This window comes from Schistocerca americana, chromosome 6, assembly GCF_021461395.2.
Source record: "Schistocerca americana isolate TAMUIC-IGC-003095 chromosome 6, iqSchAmer2.1, whole genome shotgun sequence".
Classification (NCBI taxonomy): Eukaryota; Metazoa; Arthropoda; class Insecta; order Orthoptera; family Acrididae; genus Schistocerca; species Schistocerca americana.
Window position 1 is genome coordinate 579,427,335 of NC_060124.1, and position 21,417 is coordinate 579,448,751.

General features: G+C 46.3%; 1 protein-coding gene across 4 annotated transcripts in view; it reads left to right on the forward strand.

The window, feature by feature from the left end:
- Positions 1-21,417, forward strand: part of LOC124619220 (microtubule-associated tumor suppressor candidate 2 homolog) — a 586,056-nt gene that overhangs the window by 246,647 nt on the left and 317,992 nt on the right. For all 4 annotated transcript variants that reach the window (XM_047145442.1, XM_047145444.1, XM_047145445.1 and 1 more), the window contains exon 6: positions 19,175-19,279. In XM_047145442.1, coding sequence (XP_047001398.1) covers positions 19,175-19,279 — 105 coding nt within the window. The remainder of the gene's footprint in view (positions 1-19,174; positions 19,280-21,417) is intronic.

The window sequence follows — 21,417 nt, forward strand, 5'->3', positions numbered from 1 at the left end:
TTAATCTTCATGATTGGTTGTGTGCCGAACCGGGACTCGAATCAGGGTCTACCAGTGGTGAGATTTTGCCCGCGAAAGGCAGATCCGGCTGCTGCGAGTATCTAGTCAGCAGCCGGAACCTGTTAGACTTGTCAGGAAGATTAGTTCCAGCGCACAGTCCGATGTCAAGTGGATGTTGTGCTGTACGATTTCGCTAGTAGTTGTGAGAAAGTAACGTCTTGCGCTTCTTACCTCGTAAAATGATGAAATAACGTTCGCATTGACGCCAATATTTTAAGTTACTGTTACTTCGATAATGCGAAAGACGGACAGGAAACAGCATCAGAGAATTTGAAAAAATGGCGGACATTAACGTGCGAGTTTGGTAAAGGGCATAGGGCTTTGCCGGGGGGCGATTAGCGTCGTGAGGCACTCGGGGAGCTAGCTAGTAGCAGAAAACCGCGGAAGGCCCACAACGGCGGGGAGAGCGCCGTGCTTCGCCACGTCCTCCTCTACACGGCATTCAGATGACGCGCTATGACGTGGCGGTCAGGGCCTGATCGCAGAGTTAGATTAGCTGTAGTAAGCACTCAGCAGAGACGCAAAAGCGTGCGTGCGGGGAGAGAGAGAGAGAGAGAGAGAGAGAGAGAGAGAGAGAGACTGCTCGTAGGCAAGCATAGTTTGCGGTCTGCTCACAATCGGAGAGGTGGATGGACGCGACGGTGACGTCATTACTGCGACACTTGGTAACTTGCTCCTCAGAGAAACGTGAGAACTGCTATTTAACACACAACCAACATCGGTACTTCTCCTTTATAATGCGAGACCACACAGATCTGAACTGTGCATTGCTTGAGGTACCTATACTCCTTCCCTTACTTGCCATGTAATCTGGAACTAGCTCCACCAGACTAACATCCCGATGTCCCCCCACCCCACCCCAACATGCGGAGGAACTTCAAAATTCCGCATGACGGTGGCTAAAAGATAGTGATTTTTACGGCGTGCTAATAGGGCTATATGCGCTACTTCAGAAGTGGATGAAACCGCTGAACAGAGCAGCAGTTTAATTACTGGTTGAACAGTTATTTACGAAGGTTAAGCCTGCATCATGTGCAAATTCAACATAATTTCTCTTACAAATTAAAAGGGAATTGAACTTAAACATCTGCAACTCCACATGACAAGCCACCACACAATCTATGGCGAAGATTACGTCTCGTGCGACCACCGTCATCGTGACCCCCTGACCCCAGTCCTCACCTTTATGTTCGTGAATGATGATCGAAAACAAGTGCGTTCGGAAAGTCCCCGTTTGAGCTGAGCTTCCTCTGATTTCACCGTCAGATAAGGATGTTACCTCGTTCTTCAAACGTATATTCGCAGAATTTTAGTTGTTTTCGTGCAATAGCTTTCCTTACAGCGTCTGCCACTTGCCGATGAGCACTTCTGTGACGGTGTCACGCTTATTAAGCGTACATTTGCCGAAAAGCACTTCGCTTCTTCAGGTCTCCTCAGTCGGTCCTGTTAATTCTGCCTAACAAAATTGTTCAAATGTCTCTAAGCACTATGGGACTTAACATCTAAGGTCATCAGTCCCCTAGAAGTTAGAACTACCTAAACCTAACTAACCTAAGGACTTCTCACACATCCATGCAAGAGGCAGGATTCGAGCCTGCGACCGTAGGAGCAGCGCGGTTCCGGACTGAAGCGCCTAGAACCCCCTCGGCCACAACGGCCGGCACTACGTAACGCGGTATCACGATAGGGTACCCGCACATTCATCCCTGTTGCTGCATGACTGCTGTACAAAAACTAAATCATTATGCTGCGTCATTTCCGTACCCACTAGACTTGGTCCCTGCAAAAACCCCGCTGAATAGACGAGATAAAAAAACATCGTAGACGGAGCTTCGAGCGATCGAGCAGGGGGGCGCATAAAGACTGCTTCCGGAAGTGGAAAGTCCTTGTATTTGTATATATATAATACAAGTGCTATGGCGAGGGTCACTGCGACAGTCCTAACAAACCTGAATTGGTTTACGAATTAAGTGACTACGGTAATTTCATTCAGCCGATTCTTGAGCAATGCTCATAAAGTTGGGAGCCGTCATGAAAGAGCCATGAATTGCCTCACCACATCTCAGACCGCTCTCACATTTTCTCGCAGGCGTCGCAACACGTCCAGACAATACTATCGATTGATAGTTCGTTCCTGTGGGGGCGAATTCACTATTACTAATCCTTCAAAGTCAAAGAAAACTATCAGCATGGCTTTCACATTTGACCTGACCTGACGAGCTACTTTTGGTCTTGGAGAATCTTTGCCGACCCATTGTGAATATTGAATCTTGGTGTCAACATCATAACCGTAGACCCATGTCTGATCACCAATTATGATTCTCTTAAGAAACATATCATTCACATTTGCGCGATGCAAAAAGCTCTTTATAGATTGCAAGGCGATGGTATGTCTGGTATTGACTCATGAGCCGTGGGGGCGACACTTTGCGTTCCAAGATACTGTGTCAGAATTCCATGACAAGACCCAGTTGAAATGTTACATTCTTCTGCAGTCATTTGGACGGGCAGTTTTCGAGTGGCACACACAACTTCGTTGATGCACCTTACATTAGCGTCGTCGATAGGCGTCCTGAACAAGGGTCGTCTTTCACACCGGTCGGGCCATTTTTAAACCGTGTGAACCATTCGTAACTGCGAGTACGACTGAAGCATTCAACACTGTAGGCTTCCTCCATCATTTGGCCTGACTCGGTAAAGGTTGTCTCGAGTTGCCCACAAAATTTAATGCAGACACGTTGCTGCTCTAAATCCGTCACCTCGAAACTTGCAAACTGTGCAACACAACGGTCTACCCAGTACAGCACTGAACAATAACAGACATACAATAATGAAACTTCCTGCAGCTACACCTTAAGCACAGGTGTGCGCAGTGATGCCAACTGAATTGACGCCAGATTAGCAGTGTTCCGAACTTTTTTGAACAGACCTTGTAAATGCGGAATGGAGCGCTGCAGTTATCTGGTGTGTGTGTGTGTGACCCGCCCCTAGTTCTGAGGGTGCAGCGGGGCGCGCCTTGCTTCGCGAAACCGCCCCATCCAATCCAGCTGTCACGGCGGCCGCTGCGCGCTGCCCGCTGCCCGGGAGCACAGTACAAATCGCACGGAACACCAAGTACAGGCCGCTCTACTGGCTCACTTTGCGTTCCTTTTTCTACACTCGCTTACAAAGCGGAACGTGAAATTCCTTAAATCAGTTTCAATATGCGAATTAACTTTTTCGTCTGCTTACTAGACGCAGCAGCTGGAACACATTGTAGCGTCCATTAGCGGTTTTATCACTCCGACATGCACATGGACATGGACAAACAGCACAGATCGTCTAGCAAACAGAACTGATACGAGCTTTAGCTGTACGGGCGTACCCGCAGGGAAGAAAAAATTACGGTCTTTGCTAGCAGTATTCGCACCCTACTCCGTCAGACGGGAGTATCATTTCAGTGTCAGTTTGAAGACAGGCGGAATATTTATCTATAGTGACAAGAAGGTCACCCAGAATCTTAAAACAGTTTTTTCTTCCGTCGCTGTTGTCCTTGTAACTCAAAATACTCGCCGGCTGCCCGCTCTGAAAACTTCGAGCACCGTTGTACCTTTAATTCGCAGACTTATTTGCCTTGTTTAGAGTGACAAGAAATAGCGCACAAACCATACCTAGTCAGTCCAAAAAGTTTTTTGACTGGATTAACAAAGAAAGGAAGGAAAGTTAAGATGCTGGTTTTGATTGTTCAGTGCTCTACGTGGTGTCTTCCCCACTCGAGAACAACGCCCAGAACGTCCATACAACTGTGTAAAACGTACGGAAAAGTTCTCCTTTGGAATGTTGATAAACTCGCGCGTCGTTCTGTAGTTGGTTCTTAACGATAATAGCACGTGTCGTCATACATGGTGATCTTTTTCTCTAAAGGAACTTTGCATTTCAATCGATTCACAGCAGACGACCATGCTTCGGTTTTGTTGGGGACTCAAGGTGTATGTAGGACAAACTTCGCATAAATTTCTCTCTTCGTCAGGAAATTCTAGAGAATCTCTTGAACGTTTGACTTAGAAATGTGGCTGCATCCCTATTTGTGACACAGCCACGATGAGATAGTGAGGGCAAACCTCCAGTATTTAACACTGCCTGCTCACAAGTGACTAGTGACTACACGTATGTTGTTTACAATTCGTGATTCAAAGTGCGACAGTAATTACTGCGCTGATGTAGCGTGTACGCTAGAAGTGATGTCAGCCTCGTAAAGTTTTGGTCGGACGTTGTACACAGTTAAATACATTATATGTAGTACGTATTGATAGCATTAGTATGTTTGGTGATGAAAAACGCAGTTTTTCAGTCCTTTTCTTTCTAAAAAGTTGTGCTCTTTGAGTCACACCTCACATTTTTCAAAACCTAAAATTAGATTGTATTTTCTGATTCTAACTGTAAATTTTTTTCTGACAAACACTTTGTATGAAGTGCTACGTTTTATGCACCGTAGAGACGACATGACATGAGGCTCTCACTATGGACACGATTAGTAACAAAAATGTTTTGAAGATGACAGTTACATCTGTCGAAACCGATCTTGGTTATTGAGTACCAAATTAAAATTAGGTCCCTGTCCCTAACTTCGATCCCGCATACTCTGTCGTGTAACAGGATTAACGTAAATCGCAAATGATGAATCGGGAGAAGAGGCTCTAAAGCAAAAAGCTTTAGAATAGATGGATGGATGGGTAGGAAAAGGAAAATCTCCAGAGCGGTGAAGTTTGTCAAGTAAAAAATTAAGCTCCGGAACACTACGCTGAAGTCTTCATTTATCTGTTTCTCTTAGAGTTTTATCACGGAACAAGACAGCTGAGACACTGCTGGGGCACTGAACTCTAGATGGGCAGGGTGCCGGTTCAGGGCATCATCCAACACTTAAGATTTAAGTTTTCCGTAGTTTCCCTAAGCGCTTAGGGCGAATAGCGGGGTGATAACTTTGCACAGGGTACGGTCGGTTTATTTCTGTATCTCTCCCCTATACGAGATTGTGTTTAGTCTTTAATGATGTCACTGTGGGCGGAACGTTAAACTCAAGTCTTCATTCCTTCGTGCTGTCACTTTCTGGAATTTATGATGACGTTCGAAGAAAGTTCTTCCCAAGAGTTTTCAGTTGGAAACCTTAAAGAATCAGCTTTGACAGCTATCAACTACCGTCTAGGTTTCCGTAACACTATGTGAACCTTCCAGAATGCCCTGTTGGGCTTCCGTGTCGGTGAGCGACGTACAGCAGCAGCTGCTGCATACAGCCGCCTGCAGACAATGTCGTCACACGCGCCTGTCGCTTGCGAAACACTTTCCTGCGAACTGCTGGCCTCGCGGAATTGAACCGCAGACCGCGTATCGTTTCGCAGCCCACGAAAAGCGTATAAACTTTCATGCCTGTGCCTTTCGATTTCACTGCGGATGGCGGACAATGGAGTAATTTGAAAGAAACTCACCAGATCCTTCAAGAGATATGCTGACAGCCCTCACAGGCCGCAAATAAAGTCGGACTACTACGAATTGCGTAACTTCCATTCGCAGCAGTGACTCGATCATTACATCATCAGTAAGAAGAAAATTCGTGCATCGAATTTCGTAAGTGCGGCTAGCTCTAACGAACTAAATTTTATAAAACTGGAGAAGAGGTCTTATCAATTAATGCGATCATAACCAGTATGCAGGCGACAGAGGATCATAAGCTGTCTTTGATAAGAAACCAGTGGTCGGAAATGAATGTTTCAGGCGGTAAGCAATCCGTGTGAGGCACCTGTCGGTAAACTACTGATCTTTAATGTCGCAAAGTACCTGTGTGAACAGCGCCACAGCCACGTAACGAGGCTGCACAGCAAAAAAACAGGTGGTGCAAACCTCTGAAGCTGCTAACCACGCCCCCTTAAGTTCACGCCAGCATATCGACCGGCTTCACCACCCACAATCCTGGAACAGTAATTCGGACTTAGGTGTCCACGGCTCTCGACGATTTCTGCTATTCGAACTGTTTTCGCTTCGCAATGAATTTCACTGGGTGTGCCGCATCGTTCTCGAACCACGTGCTGTCACTGGTGCTGCGCTGAAGCTACCACGTGAACGGATTGATAAACACCGCTTCCTACGTCGCCAGTGGTAGCACTATCTTTAAAAACAGCACGCACTTGTCCGTGATGTGTCAACGGCGGACTTCACAACAGTTGACGATGGATGGAGCATTATTCATTAAGCGAACATGAAGACAAGCGCTTAATGTTTGTAATGTCCTTAGGTTAGTTAGGTTTAAGTAGTTCTAAGTTCTAGGGGACTGATGCTCTCAAATGTTAAGTCCCATAGTGCTCAGAGCCATTTGAACCATTTTTGACAGAAAATGGACCGTTCAGGCCACAGACAGATGGCTTAGGTTGTCGACAATTCTTTTTCCGCTTAGTAGAATTTGAGCAGATGATGTCAGATGACGTGCGAGGAAGCTCTCTTGAAGTTCTCCGTCAAAACTAAAATTCAAAGAACTTAAAGGAACAGCAAATACGTTGGTGTTGTGAATAGCATGTGCAAGTGGAGGGGCCAAATGAATTTCTGCTACTAGCAGCTCATGTCCGCCGGTGGAGTATATTGCAATGCGCGGTTTGAGACACACAGCAGATGATATGAGCATGCATTGTTCCGACCGGCTTAAAGTTTGTCAATCAAGAACTAAAATTTGTTCTCAGACCATTAGTTCAAAGGAAATACTCAGTTCGGTATCTTGTATCATTATATAATTTCAACCAGAATGGAAACAGTCTGCGTTTTCGTTCGTAAGAAACCATACATTCTCCCGTAAGTTGTAGTTTTGGGTTGTAGTTTGCACAGTTTCACTGGTTCCACAGTGATTGTCTCAGCCTCACATACGTAGGTGAATCATAGCATTGTGGCCGGTACCTAATGTCGCCATTACATAGAGCGAAACTTTCTTAGCAAAGGTTGGGGCACGCGAAGATAACGTCAGTCATGAACAAAACGTCGCATATATCTAAAACGTATACGGACAAAAAAAATTTTTACTGCGACGTTAAGAGTTAGAGCCCTTCCATTCTGTTAACGCTATGAATTAATCAGCATTGCACGTCGCAGCCAGATTTCCAGTCTACTTACAGTCACTTACCCAAGAAAGTCCACGTACTTCAAGGACACAGATTGATGATAACACCTTCTTCTTTGTCTCCCGCTTGAGTCAAGGGCACTGGACAGAAGGTCACGCGCCGGAGAGACCACTGGGCAACAACTCCTCCAGCCCTGATAACGGTACCAGTTCGAGGAGGAAGTGTCGAAAAGTTTGTGCAGTTATGTTTCACTGAAACCATTCACTAATTAATGATTAGACCTCGCAAAGCAACCAAATTGCGGGGTTGTGTGCTGGTATGAAGTGAGATACTGCCGGTGTTTTCGGCATGCCATTAACTTATGTACCACCACCACCACCACCAACAACAACAACTACTACGACGTCGTCCTCCAACATGGAATGGTCCGCAGCATACTCATCATAAAGATAAAGAACAAAAGACAACCCTTAGTTACTGAGAAGGCTGAAATACACATCCGGGTTAATGATCACAGTAACCACGCGGAACACTCACAAAACACCATAGAGCCGCTTCTGGCTTGAACTACAGCCTGCATTCCATTCCAGTGGATAAACTGGGATGTCGTACATTCTTTGTATTCTTTCTGACTGTTTACCGCCGAAAGAAATTCACCGCAAACAGGTATGTGTAAACAAGTAGTGTCTTATTTCATTTGCGACAGTTTATAAACACGGGTTCGTGCGGCCATCACAAAACTGCGGAGCCACAGACTCGTATAGCACAAAATATGGATTTGGACAACCGGCAATTAAAGGTCTAGTATGTCATAGATTTTGGAAGTTTAGTGCAGGTTTTTTCAAACAAAGATCAAAATCAAAATTGGAAAGAAATTTCCCAACTAAATGGTTCAAGCAGTTTCAACTGATTTTGTGCACATACTTGTTACTACAGATGTGACTAGCGTTCACCACTACGCGCCACATAAGAAAGTTCATTGCAGTCCCTGGATGGTCGCCGATAGCAGCGCTCATGCAAAAGACGAATTCTATTCTATCTACCGGAAAGGTTATATCTACTATTACAATATGTGCGACGTGAAAGGGATGCTTCTCATTGATTTCATTGCGAAATGGTAATAACAGCTGCCAACACTATTTGGCTTTTGGGTCAACATGATAAACAATTTCACGAGAGGGTCTGGCCACCTACACTAGGAAAACTGGTTCGTTTTTCAATTTATTGACTTTCTCCTCGTGCCCATACAGCCATCTGTCGTGGAATGTCAGTTACGACGATACGAACGTAAGGACAACACAGCAGCAAGACTCCGGGCGGAGAAAATCTCCGACCCTGCCGGGAATCCATTCCGGACCCCTTGGATTAGCAACCTACCGCGCTGACCGCGCAGCTACGAATACGGACGAAAAAAACTCATGAATTGCAACTGTGTGGATGGAAGCTTCTCCCTGTTCGCAAGGTCCGACACCCCGTTCCTGCCACCTATTCCCATGTGTAAAGTAGTCTTCGGATTCGAAACATTTTGAATAAAGAAGAGTTCTTAGCAGCCATAGGCGGGCTTTATTCAGACTTTCTACGGTAACACTTAAGAGATATATTTCACTAGCGGGAAAAAATTGCGAGAAAATTAATGAACTTACGGCTTTCCGACGTGGAGAACTGCATGGTAGAAAACTTACCGCACTGCGTTCGTAACTTAATGCATAAATGGAGGTACACGAGATGGATGGGGTTGTACGGAAGCTATTGTCAGGCCAGTCACACATTGCTCCCTGTAACGAATGAAACTGAAGGTAATAACTTGGCAAAGTACAGGTGGTGATACTACGTCGCTGGTGCCGGATCAACAACAGAGTTTCGGCTGGCGAATTCCTGTGCGCCTTTCGTCGCTTCATCTGGCGCAGGAAGTCGCCAGAGAGCGAAGCTTCGCTTTGATGGCTCACAGAAGGCGTTTTCTTCCTCTCGCCGGCGCGCCATCGTCATGACGGCCGTAAAAATAGCGCTCCGGCTGCTCGCGTCCGATCTGCCCGTGAAACGCGGCCTCTGCGACCGTTTCCAATTTCACGGCCGCTCTCTCGGCCCCCAGGTGTGCCGGTCGCGGCAGCTTCTGCTGCTCCTGCACGCCCGGTCACTGGTCGTGTTTGAGTCGCAGTAGTCTGTAAAAATTCGTGTAACTTGCAACGCGCAATCACGTTAAGGACCGAGGTATTCATTTACTTTTCGCAAACCTTCAGTGTGCACTCCACCGGGCACACCACCAACATCCAGTACATATCACGTCTGTGACGCCATGTCTTGGCAAACCATCTCGGAAAACCATGATCATCAGTCTTATGACTCGTTCGATACGGCCTGCCACGACTTACTCTCCTGTGCCCAACCTCTTCACTCTTCATTTCAGAGAAGCACTTGTACCTACGTCCTGAATTGTTTTTTTTTTTCAGTCTACCTTCTACGGTTTTTACCGTCTATAGCTCCCTCTAGTACCGTAGGGGTTACGTCACGATGACTTAACACGTGTCTGTCATCTTGTTTCGTAGTGAAGTTTCTCATACTGAGAAAATGGAAGAAGCAATCTACATTTAACCTGAAAAAACTTAGCCGGCCAGGGTGGCCGAGCGGTTCTAGGCGCTACAATCTGGAACCGCGCGACCGCTACGGTCGCAGGCTCGAATCCTGCCTCGGGCATGGATGTGTGTGATGTCCTTAGGTTAGTTAGGTTTAAGTAGTTCTAAGTTCTAGGGGACTGATGACCTCAGAAGTTAAGTCCCATAGTGCTCAGAGCCATTTGGACCATTTTTTTGAAAAAACTCAAGTCACGCTCCCACTAATAAAAATTTATTATTGACGATCAATTCAGACAGTTGAAACTGTCATCTTCTAATCTTGAAAAAAATATTATGTTTTAAATCATGTTCCATTATGAGTTGATCCCTCATCCCATGTCATTATGGTGGAGAATGTCCAGCACATTATACATCGGTGTATCACAAGTAAAACCATATGCAGATAAAAAGCATCTTGTGTAAATGGGCATGTTCACAGACATAGCACTTCACTGAGGAACGCACAATATATAATAAAAATGCGCATTTGTACAGATGTTTACGTTTATTCAACATGTTGTTATTGAACTGAATAAGACATGTTACCTACCACGACTTGTTCGATCCTAAGTGTCCTAAATTTCTGTGAACTCTAATTGCTAGTTTTCACCAAAATCGGTCAAGTCTGCGGCAGTGGACGAGGCGTAAACTGCAGATGCACTCCTGGCGTCCACCCGGAATTATGTGAGGTATCTGACACATGAAAAAAATAGTCTGATGATTGCAATTTGTTTACTTACCAAATATTATTTAATTGCTTCGGTCACTCAGAACCTTTCTATGCAAGTCGTTTTTCCAGAAGCTGTGCCACTTTCAACTTTCAGTAGACCACAGAAATGAATCTGTAGCGAAGTGCTCGTCCACTGTCAGATCTGATGGATTTTGATGAAAACTGTTTGAGCTTAAGGACGCACATCGACACACGGGGTGGGTGGGGCAGCTGCCGCGGCGCGCCGGCCATCAGCGATATTTCTGTCCAGCGGGGCTCCAGCGGCCTCCGGGCCGGCGATGGCGACGGCACGCCACCGTCAGCTTTATTTCCGTCCGTCGCCGCGCCGCGTGGTGTGGCAAGCGGAGTCCTCCAGTCTGGATCCAGGGGAGTGCCTAGTCAGGCAGCTTGCCTCCAACCGATGACCTATCCTGTACGTTTCCTCTCCGGTGCCCCTTCACTGGTGACAAAATCTGTCAATAAGCGCATCTGGAAAAAAAAACTTCCCACTGGAGACATGTCGATAATACTGTGTAGCTCAGCATCTAGCATCAGTTCAGTGAGGAACCTACACGCTGACCTTCAGCTCGTATAGAGCTGCACGTTGCGGGTAGGCCGATCGATACGTTTCACCCTCTGTTCCAAATAGGGTCAGACATTTTAGAAGGGCCAGATCGGGTGATTTAGTGGGCCAGAGGCGTTCGGTAGGGTGCCAGAGTGCTCGTCAAACGATAGGTGTGTATGTGCAGGCCTGCGCACGCGGCTGTTCGCAACCATCTCATTCAACGTTAGTCCCGAAAATGTGCTGGTGTGGACTTGGAACAGACAGACATATAACGTGGGCCTTGCAATTAGACTTCACCAAGTCACACTGCCCACTTAACTTGCGTCTTGTGCCCCTTTGCAGACGAGACTGCACTACAGTCGATCCATTGAAGCCATTAACCTCGACGCTACTGGCAATGAATAATTGCATAATTTTCACGTATGCTATAATACAGTGTGCGGCAAATAAAAGTGACCCGCAGAACAGAGTTCCAGGGTACAAAGAAAAAAAAGCAGAGGAAAGGAAATACAGTACCCAGCTTACTACAGCACATGTTGAAAGTGACCACCACTCGCCTCTTGCCACTTTTGGGCCCTGGTCAGTAAGCTGCTGAAGGCAAATCGAAGCGGAACTGCTGGAATCGCTGCAGTCTTATCCGAAATGTTCTGCTGCAGTTCTTGAAGACTGTGAGGACTGTTCCGATGCCAACAGCTCTGTCAGATGTGAAGATCGTATAAATGTGTTCCAACGGACGGGTGTTGATCACGTGGCGGGCGTACACGTGATGTGGTTACATGCACACATTCACGTCCAATCAAATCCGGTCGTTCGGGTCGCTTTTATTTGCTCCACCCTGTATTTGTAATTATGTATTGTATGTCACTCCTCGTTCACGTCGCTCCTCGTTCGTGTGTCGCTCCTCGTTCGTGTGTCGCTCCTCGTTCGTGTGTCGCTCCTCGTTCGTGTGTCGCTCCTCGTTCGTGTGTCGCTCCTCGTTCGTGTGTCGCTCCTCGTTCGTGTGTCGCTCCTCGTTCGTGTGTCGCTCCTCGTTCGTGTGTCGCTCCTCGTTCGTGTGTCGCTCCTCGTTCGTGTGTCGCTCCTCGTTCGTGTGTCGCTCCTCGTTCGTGTGTCGCTCCTCGTTCGTGTGTCGCTCCTCGTTCGTGTGTCGCTCCTCGTTCGTGTGTCGCTCCTCGTTCGTGTGTCGCTCCTCGTTCGTGTGTCGCTCCTCGTTCGTGTGTCGCTCCTCGTTCGTGTGTCGCTCCTCGTTCGTGTGTCGCTCCTCGTTCGTGTGTCGCTCCTCGTTCGTGTGTCGCTCCTCGTTCGTGTGTCGCTCCTCGTTCGTGTGTCGCTCCTCGTTCGTGTGTCGCTCCTCGTTCGTGTGTCGCTCCTCGTTCGTGTGTCGCTCCTCGTTCGTGTGTCGCTCCTCGTTCGTGTGTCGCTCCTCGTTCGTGTGTCGCTCCTCGTTCGTGTGTCGCTCCTCGTTCGTGTGTCGCTCCTCGTTCGTGTGTCGCTCCTCGTTCGTGTGTCGCTCCTCGTTCGTGTGTCGCTCCTCGTTCGTGTGTCGCTCCTCGTTCGTGTGTCGCTCCTCGTTCGTGTGTCGCTCCTCGTTCGTGTGTCGCTCCTCGTTCGTGTGTCGCTCCTCGTTCAAGTCGCTCTTTTTTTTATAAGCTCTATATTATCGACACACAACTGAAAAAGAATAGATCACATTCTCGGCTCCATGTACACTGAAGCGCCAAAGAAATTGGTATAGGCATGCGTATTCAAGTAGAGATATACGTAAACAGGCAGAATACGGCGCTGCGGTCGGCAACGCCTACTACTGCTGCTGCAATGGCAGGTTATCAAGATTTAAGTGAGTTTGAAAGTGGTGCTATAGTCGGCGCAAGAGCGATGGGTCACAGCATCTCCGAGGTAGCTATGTAGTGTGGTGATTTTCCTGTAGGACCATTTCACGAGTATGCTGTGAATATCATGAATCCGATAAAACATCAAATCTCCGACATCACTGCGGCCAGAAAAACATCCTGCGAGAATGGGACCAACGATGACTGAAGAGGATCGTTTAACGTGACAGAAGAGCAACCCTTCCGCAAATAGCTGCAGATTTCAAAGCTAAGTCATCAAGAAGTTTTAGCGTGCGAACCATTCAACGAAACATCGTCGATATGGGCTATTGGAGCCGAAGGCCCACTCTTGTGCCCTTGATGACTGCACGGCGTAAAGCTTTACGCCTCGCCTGGGCACGTCAACACCGACATTGGACTCCTGATGACTGGATACATGTTGCGTGATCGGAGGAGTCTTGCTTCTAATTGTATCGAATGGATGGACGTGTACTGGTATAGAGGCAACCTCATGAATCCATGGACCCTGCATGTCAGCAGGGGACTGTTCAATCTGGTGGAGGCTCTGTAATGGTGTGGGGCGTGTGCAGTTGGAGTGATATGGGACCCTGGATTAGATACGACTCAGATAGGCGACACGTACGTAAGCATCCTGTCCGATCACCTGCAGCCATCCATGTCCATTGTGCATTCCGAGGGACTTGGGCAATTCCAGCAGGACGATGCGACACCCCACTCGTCCAGGATTGCTAAAGAGTGGCTCCAGGAACACACTTCCGAGTTTACGAACTTCCGCTGGTCACCAAACTCCCCAGGCATGAACATTATCGACTATATCTGGGATGCCTTGCAACGTGCTGCTCAGAAGAGATCTCTATCCGCTAGTACTCGTACGGATTTATGAACAGCCCTGGAGGTTTCATGGTGTCAGTTGGCTCCAGCACTACTTCAGACATTAGTCGAGTCCAAGCCACGTCGTGTTGCGGCACTTCTGCGTGCTACACGATATTAGACGGGTGTACCAGTTTTTCGGCTCCTCAGTGTATATCTTACACTGTACGTCATCAGAGTGATTAATGTTGAAATAATGTTACAACTACTATGAGCCTGTGCTACATATATCTTTCAGTTCTCGCCCCCACTATCAGACTGACTCCAGCCTTACGTATCAGGCTGTTCTATTGTCTGTCCTCCCAGACAGAGACCAGAAAAGGTCATTCATCTTTATAAAGACATGCTATTGAGAGCCAGTAGGGGACGAGGAACGAATTTGTCCGCCATTTCACGTGATCCACCACGCACCCAGTGAGTGATTACGACGCAACGTCTATCGCCGAGTAGTTCATCCCTCTTTGCACAACATTACAGCAGGTATCATAGCACCAACTAGCCAAAAACGTAACATACTGACATCTTGGAGTACGGGAATGTCAACGATGAATATTATTATGAAGATGAAGAAGAAAGGCCTACGTATGACGATCGAGAAAGTTGATATAAACGTCCTTGTTCATGATCATTGCTATCTGAATGACTGGATTGAAGTTATGGTTCGAAAAACACGTCCAAACCGTCACGGAACCACCTTCGACAAGAACTACTTCCCCATCTGGGGCTCAGCATTCGTTTGCTGAGTACAGGCTTGGCGACACCGAGTTTCCTGAGCTGGGGACTGGTAAGCGCCACCAGTCCTCTGTCACCCTAAGCTCTGGTCATACTTCGACCACCGTGCGGCGCGGCAGTGGAATGTTGTGTGTTTCGGAGAACGGGGAGGGGGGGGGGGGGGTCTTGGCTTCACCGCCTGTACCACGAGGAAGGTAAACACCTCTATAAAAAAAGAAACCTAAACCTCAAGGTGTGCTACGTTCTGTTGAGGTGAATGTCTGTTGAGGTGAATGTCTGTTGAGGTGAATGTCTGTTGAGGTGAATGTCTGTTGAGGTGAATGTCTGTTGAGGTGAATGTCTGTTGAGGTGAATGTCTGTTGAGGTGAATGTCTGTTGAGGTGAATGTCTGTTGAGGTGAATGTCTGTTGAGGTGAATGTCTGTTGAGGTGAATGTCTGTTGAGGTGAATGTCTGTTGAGGTGAATGTCTGTTGAGGTGAATGTCTGTTGAGGTGAATGTCTGTTGAGGTGAATGTCTGTTGAGGTGAATGTCTGTTGAGGTGAATGTCTGTTGAGGTGAATGTCTGTTGAGGTGAATGTCTGTTGAGGTGAATGTCTGTTGAGGTGAATGTCTGTTGAGGTGAATGTCTGTTGAGGTGAATGTCTGTTGAGGTGAATGTCTGTTGAGGTGAATGTCTGTTGAGGTGAATGTCTGTTGAGGTGAATGTCTGTTGAGGTGAATGTCTGTTGAGGTGAATGTCTGTTGAGGTGAATGTCTGTTGAGGTGAATGTCTGTTGAGGTGAATGTCTGTTGAGGTGAATGTCTGTTGAGGTGAATGTCTGTTGAGGTGAATGTCTGTTGAGGTGAATGTCTGTTGAGGTGAATGTCTGTTGAGGTGAATGTCTGTTGAGGTGAATGTCTGTTGAGGTGAATGTCTGTTGAGGTGAATGTCTGTTGAGGTGAATGTCTGTTGAGGTGAATGTCTGTTGAGGTGAAACAGTCATTAGCGGGCAACCTCTGGGGCACCTGCCACCCCGCAGTTGTATCAGCCTTGCTCAGGCATGCAGGGCTCTGCCTTGGTCGACAGTTGTTTCCCTAGCGTCTCGTGGGATCCTTATGGAACTGTCTCGTGAAACTACTACTGCTGACGGGATGGGTGAACCGTCGGGCAGCACTTACACCCACTGCTCAAAGAGAGCTCGATTGGTCAGTCCTCCCGAAAAGAAGCTTCAGGGTAATAGTAACAGGGAATTAGCGTGCCATAACACTTTCATTGTAATCAAGCGAAACGGGGGAAGCTTTGAGAAGATATACCTTTTCTGTATTCACAAGGCATTGGAAGGTATTGCTGGGTCTCTGAAAAGTGTCAAACGACTTCATAATGGAACCCTTTTAGTTGAAACTGCTAATTCCAACCACATATCTAAGCTTCTGGGATGTAAGGCCTTATGTGACTACCCAGTCAAGGCTGAACTGCATAACACCCTTAACTACAGTAAGGGCGTGGTTACATGCTCTGATATAATGGAGGTGGACCCCGCGGAGTTACATGAAGAGTGGCAGAACGTGGCCGTCACGGAGGTGCAGAATTATATGAGGAGTGTCAATGGCAAATTGGAAAAATCTGCAGCGTTTATTCTAACATTTAGTGCTCCCGAATTGCTGGAACATACCCTTGCAGGCTATATCCGCCTTAAGGTGCGCCCGTTCGTTCATAACTCCTTGCGGTGATATAAATGTCAAAGATTTGGCCATACCACTTTGGGATGTAACGGAAAGGCTACGTGTGGCAATTGTGGAGGCTCCGCTCACGACTCTAGGAGTTCTTGTACATTTCCTCCGAAATGTGTGAACTGCTCTGGGATCACCCAGTGTGGAGCAGAAAGTGTGGGATTTACAACGAGGAAAAGAAAATTCAAGAGTTCAAACTAAAGAGACGCATACCCTATGGTGAAGCTAAAAAGGCTTACAAAGCCATGCAACCACCGGTTTTTGTAACTTCTTTTGCATCGGCCCTTAAGACACCAATAGTTAACTGTGATGCCTCCGCACAAACTCGGACCACAGATTCCAGTACGAGGACATGCACTTGTCGATTTACCTGTGGGGAAAACGCTTCACTTGCAACTGATGTCGTGCGGAAACCCTCAGCAGTAGGTTTACCACCTAAGCCACATACCACTCCCCAACATCAGAAGCCATCCCCGCAGCCCAGGCAGCAGCCTCCTCCTGTCAGTAAAGAAAAACGTCCTTCGAAAAGTAATTCCAAGTCCAAGAAAGCGGTAGGTAAACCTTCGGATCGACGAGCTCTCTCACTTTGATGGCGACTATGCTCTTGAGGACATGGACTTCCAATCGGAGAAACCAGAGAGCACCGAACCGGCTAACGTTCCCCCTGATATCCCCAGTAAATTACCGCCTCTTAGGGAGAAAGAAAAGAACCACCACAACTAAGGAATGGCTTCCGTAGGGACTTCTGTGTTGCAGAGGAATTTGAATGGATATCGCTCGCATTTGGAAGAATTGCAGCTGCTGGTGCAGGATAAACCTTTCTGCATCTGCTTACAAGAGACGCATCTTAGTCACTGACACACCTGCATTACAGGGCTACCACATTTGCAGGACGGAAGATACTACTGGAGACAGGGCTAAAGGTGGAGTGGCTATTTTCCTTGATGACAGATGCCACTCCTCTCCTGTCCCTCTTACCACAGCCATGCAAGCAATGGCTGTGAAATTTCCCGCACCCTTTACTATCACAGTGTGTTTTTGTGTGTGCCAAGTATGTACCATACTTTCATCGTTATTTATACAGATGGATCCCAGCAGCGGAACGCTCTCGGTTGTTCTGTGGTTTTTCCTGATAGGGTTTTTAAAGTGCTTCTTCCAGAACAATTTAGAAATTATGATGCTGAGTTATATGGCATCCTGAATCTCGGCGACCAAGCCCGACCACAGCTCGGGCCGCAACGCAGTGTTCTAAAGGCCGCGCCCGAGTATAGCTCGGGCTGAATTTTTCTCGACGTGCGAGTCAATGACAGCTCGAAAACTGGATTTATTTCGTATGAGAACAATATTTGGATGTCTTGCTACGTGTCTCCAGACAGCTACTGCTTTCTGTTGTTGATTTCTTGAATTATTCCGAAAGAAACATTACCGAACGTAACGGTTGCTGAGGCGACTGGCTGAGCTAACATGCGATCGCACCGATGTAATTTCGTGCGTGTACTCCTTACGTTTCTCAGTTTGCTGTAATTCTTCTACAAATGCGTCACGTTTGTTGGGCGAGCAAGAAATTTGGGAAGCTCGAGAGGAAGAAGCTGCTCAACTCACCTCGCACTTTCTTATGGGAGGATACTTAAAGATTCTTCAATCATTCTCTTAAAATTTGTATTCTATCAAATAACTATAACAAATATGAAAAATGAATGAAACCTGACCTGTTTTAGTACGTATTACTCTTGAAGATATTTCAGTTACATATGTGTCAGTAAGGCTTTAAATAATGTCATAAATGGCCAGTTCTCTAGGGCCGACCATCGTTCTAAGTGGTAGGTCTTCAGAGAGTTGAACTCCCTCGTATAATACAGCTTCAAACTTCTGATTATTTTGTAAATGATTTAAAGTGTTCATTATTTGCTCTTGAGCACGTAAGCGAGAAAAAGTGCAGAAAACGTTTGAAATTATGTTTGAAGTTCATTGGAAGTCGCTGAATGCTCTAATTCTCACATACTGGGCAAATATAGTCTGTGTATCTGCAAGTGGTGACTTACGCTGCCTCAAGACGTATATATATGTAACTGTAGCACTGGTCTTACTGCGTGGAAACTTTCATATAAACCTCACAATGAGCATATTATATCCGTAATTTAAATTCCGTCACTGTTCATGTGAAATACTGAGACTCCACTTCTGTTGCCCCTGGGTGCCGTTTGATAGGCACCCAGCAATAGGGCAGTGTTTCGTGCTCCGGTATAGCTGCTAGGAAATGTTGGCTGTAGACCCATTTTGGTGTCAGCTTCACCAAATTCGCATGTAGTTAGGCTGGTATTCGTGGTCTTGTTTAAGACGACTTGAAAATAAAACTTTAGCCGAACTCAGGCAATTGCAGTATATCCAAACAATATATTGAGCAAGCTTATAGTTCTCCCGAAATAATGACGACGTTGAAACAGCCTTTGAATTGTTTAATTTCGAGGTGAGGTCGGTGGCAGTGCTGGAATGGAAGTCTGCAGTTAAAATCTCTTTGGTTCTTCTCAAATACAATGTTGTGTGCGAATGTGGTTTATAGGTGTTACCTTCCGCTTTTTAAAACGTGTCATAGCACGTATGTGGGGGATTTCATAGTGCACATGTGTGGTCATACGCAATCTTGACACACACACACACACACACACACACACACACACACACACACACACACACACACACACACACACACACACACACCAGCGAGGGCGCATTAGAATGACGTACTTGGTTAAATTAACAATGGCCAACAAGTAGTATTCTTTTGAAGAAATAAGCAAAGTTTATCTCGTGATTGCAGCTGTGCTAGCAATGTAGAAAGAGTATATAATATTGGCTACTGTAACAAAAACCCCAATCACAGGATTTTATTTTCCTCTGAGGACAAACATAACGGTAAGATTTACACGTGTTCGTGTTCTCAGAAAACTTGCAGGACCGTTTTTAAGGGAATATTTATCTGTTTTGTTGCAGGATCAGCGAAAAAGCGAGCAGATACGACTCGAGCGAACAGCCCACTCAGCGATGGGTCCCTCAACTCGTCCGCGTCTCACCAGCCGGCGCGCAGACAGAACCAGCGTGAGTACCCGCTGCAAATTACGTTAGCCTGCCCGCAGTCCGCAGTCAGCATGCCTCACCCTTGTCGCTTCCGTCTGCTTGACAAGCATAATCAAGCTTCACTGTGTGTGTGTGTGTGTGTGTGTGTGTGTGTGTGTGTGTGTGTGTGTGTGTGTGTGTGTGTGTGTGTGTGTGTGTGTGTGTGTGTGTCCCACAGTTACTGTAAATACGTCTCACGTTCATTACATGCAGATTGAACATTCACTGTACTAAAAGTAAGCGGTAAGTGCCTTTTCAGAAAAAATAGCAAAATTCGTGTTATTAATTTTTTAAGTAGTGTGTAAGCGAAGATCCTAAGTGAATAAAACAAGTCACGACCTACCCCGTGATTATGATTCTGGTCTTCGGCAGGACAACGGTAGTATTTCAGAGGGTGGAAGGCGTTTAGAAGTTCTTACTGAAAGTTACAATCAATGCAGCCCAAACATCCACAGTAGCAGGAGAGTTACTTTCTACCACTTCTCTATGAAAAATATGGTAATATGCACTGGAACAAAACTGTGGCAACACAGTAAGAAACTCTAACATTTATTAATAGTGGTGGTACAAAACTTCACTTAAGGGAGGTTTACTATCTTCGACCCGAAAAAAAGCATGTTCTTTGAGAATTTTTTTCTCTGGATGTGTTATAGATATCAATGTCACTTTTGGTCAAAATGTTTATTGATATTTCTTCTACAAACTGGAAGTTTTCCGACATGAAATGTTGAAGAGCAAAGGCGGACGTGCCGTCGGAACGAAACAAAATTTCGATGTAGACCTCCACGCGCGGTATGTCACGGGTCAGCCGGCTAGTCTGACATCAAAATAGAATTGATGTTAGATAAATATGAGATTCTTTAGGAGTTGTACCTCGCTTAAGTTATTTGGACCATAGGAAACAAAATGGCGGCCATTTGGAAAAAATAGGGTTTTTCATGGATTTTTCGACTACGTCGGCAAAGTAAAAATATTTATAGTTGATGGATCGGAATAAAAGTGGTACTGTTCCTAGACAACTTAGTTAGCTTCGTCGGAAACGAAGAATCGTGCCACTCGGTTCAGTAGATTTGAAGTTACCATACCGCGCTACAAAAAAAAAGTCATTTCGAGAAAAACGCGTTTCAAGTTTTTATGCAAATGACATTCAATCTGCTATCTCGGGTCCATAAACTAGTCCTTCCTCTTCCTCGTAGAGGGCGTTCTGCTCGATCTGGGCCATGCTGCGCTAGTCCAGAGCCGCTCGTACGGCCGGTGACAAGCGGTTTTCGGCCGCTTGCATTCGGTGGTCATCAGAATGCTCGGCGAACTGCGTCAAATAGAGTCCCAGGGTGACGTCCATCATTGTCATGGTCTTCAGAATTCCTGAATACCCTTCGTTCAAGCTGCACACTGCCAGGAAAGTCGCTATCTCCAGTCTTCGCACCAGAATGCAAATGCTTGGGGGCTAATTTCTAAACACCCGCGTTAAAACTTTCATTTGAATTTTGTGTGTTTCCTCCCAAGCACCGGTACAATAACGCGTCCTCCGAAAGGGCCTCGTAGATACGATGAATAACTTTCTGAACTTCTTTGGAGAGCGGTTGGTCGTGTTGATACTCCTCCAGATCTCCGGTAGCCTCTACAGTGCGCCACTTGCACAAACTAGTTTCCCCAGCCGGACAATTTTGGTGTCGTGGGTGGTCATCCGTCGAACACTTGTGGAAATACGTTGCCCAAATTGCCTTCATCTATTCCATCGAATTGGAATGCCGTCGGATTGCCAAGCCGTAGTACGTCGTAAACTCCTTGATCACTTTATCATTTTTAATCATGGGCAAGCACACAGAATAATTCTTCGGGGCTACAAAGTCGAAACTCCCGAAAAAAAAACTGCTGCGTGAAAAAGGTCGATTTCGGGCAGGTGCATTTTTTGTTCAACCGCGAATTACAGATATTTCCGTTCCGTATTCGGAAAAGTCGTTTCAGCGGTGGATTCTAAACACTTTTATGGATCCAAAATTGCAGTTTAAAAATAATTGTGTTTTGAACCAAAGGACAGTAAACCTCCCCTTAACTTTGGTAACAGCTCGATGTGTGCCAACTTATGTCCTACACCTAATACGATGAAAATCTAAAAA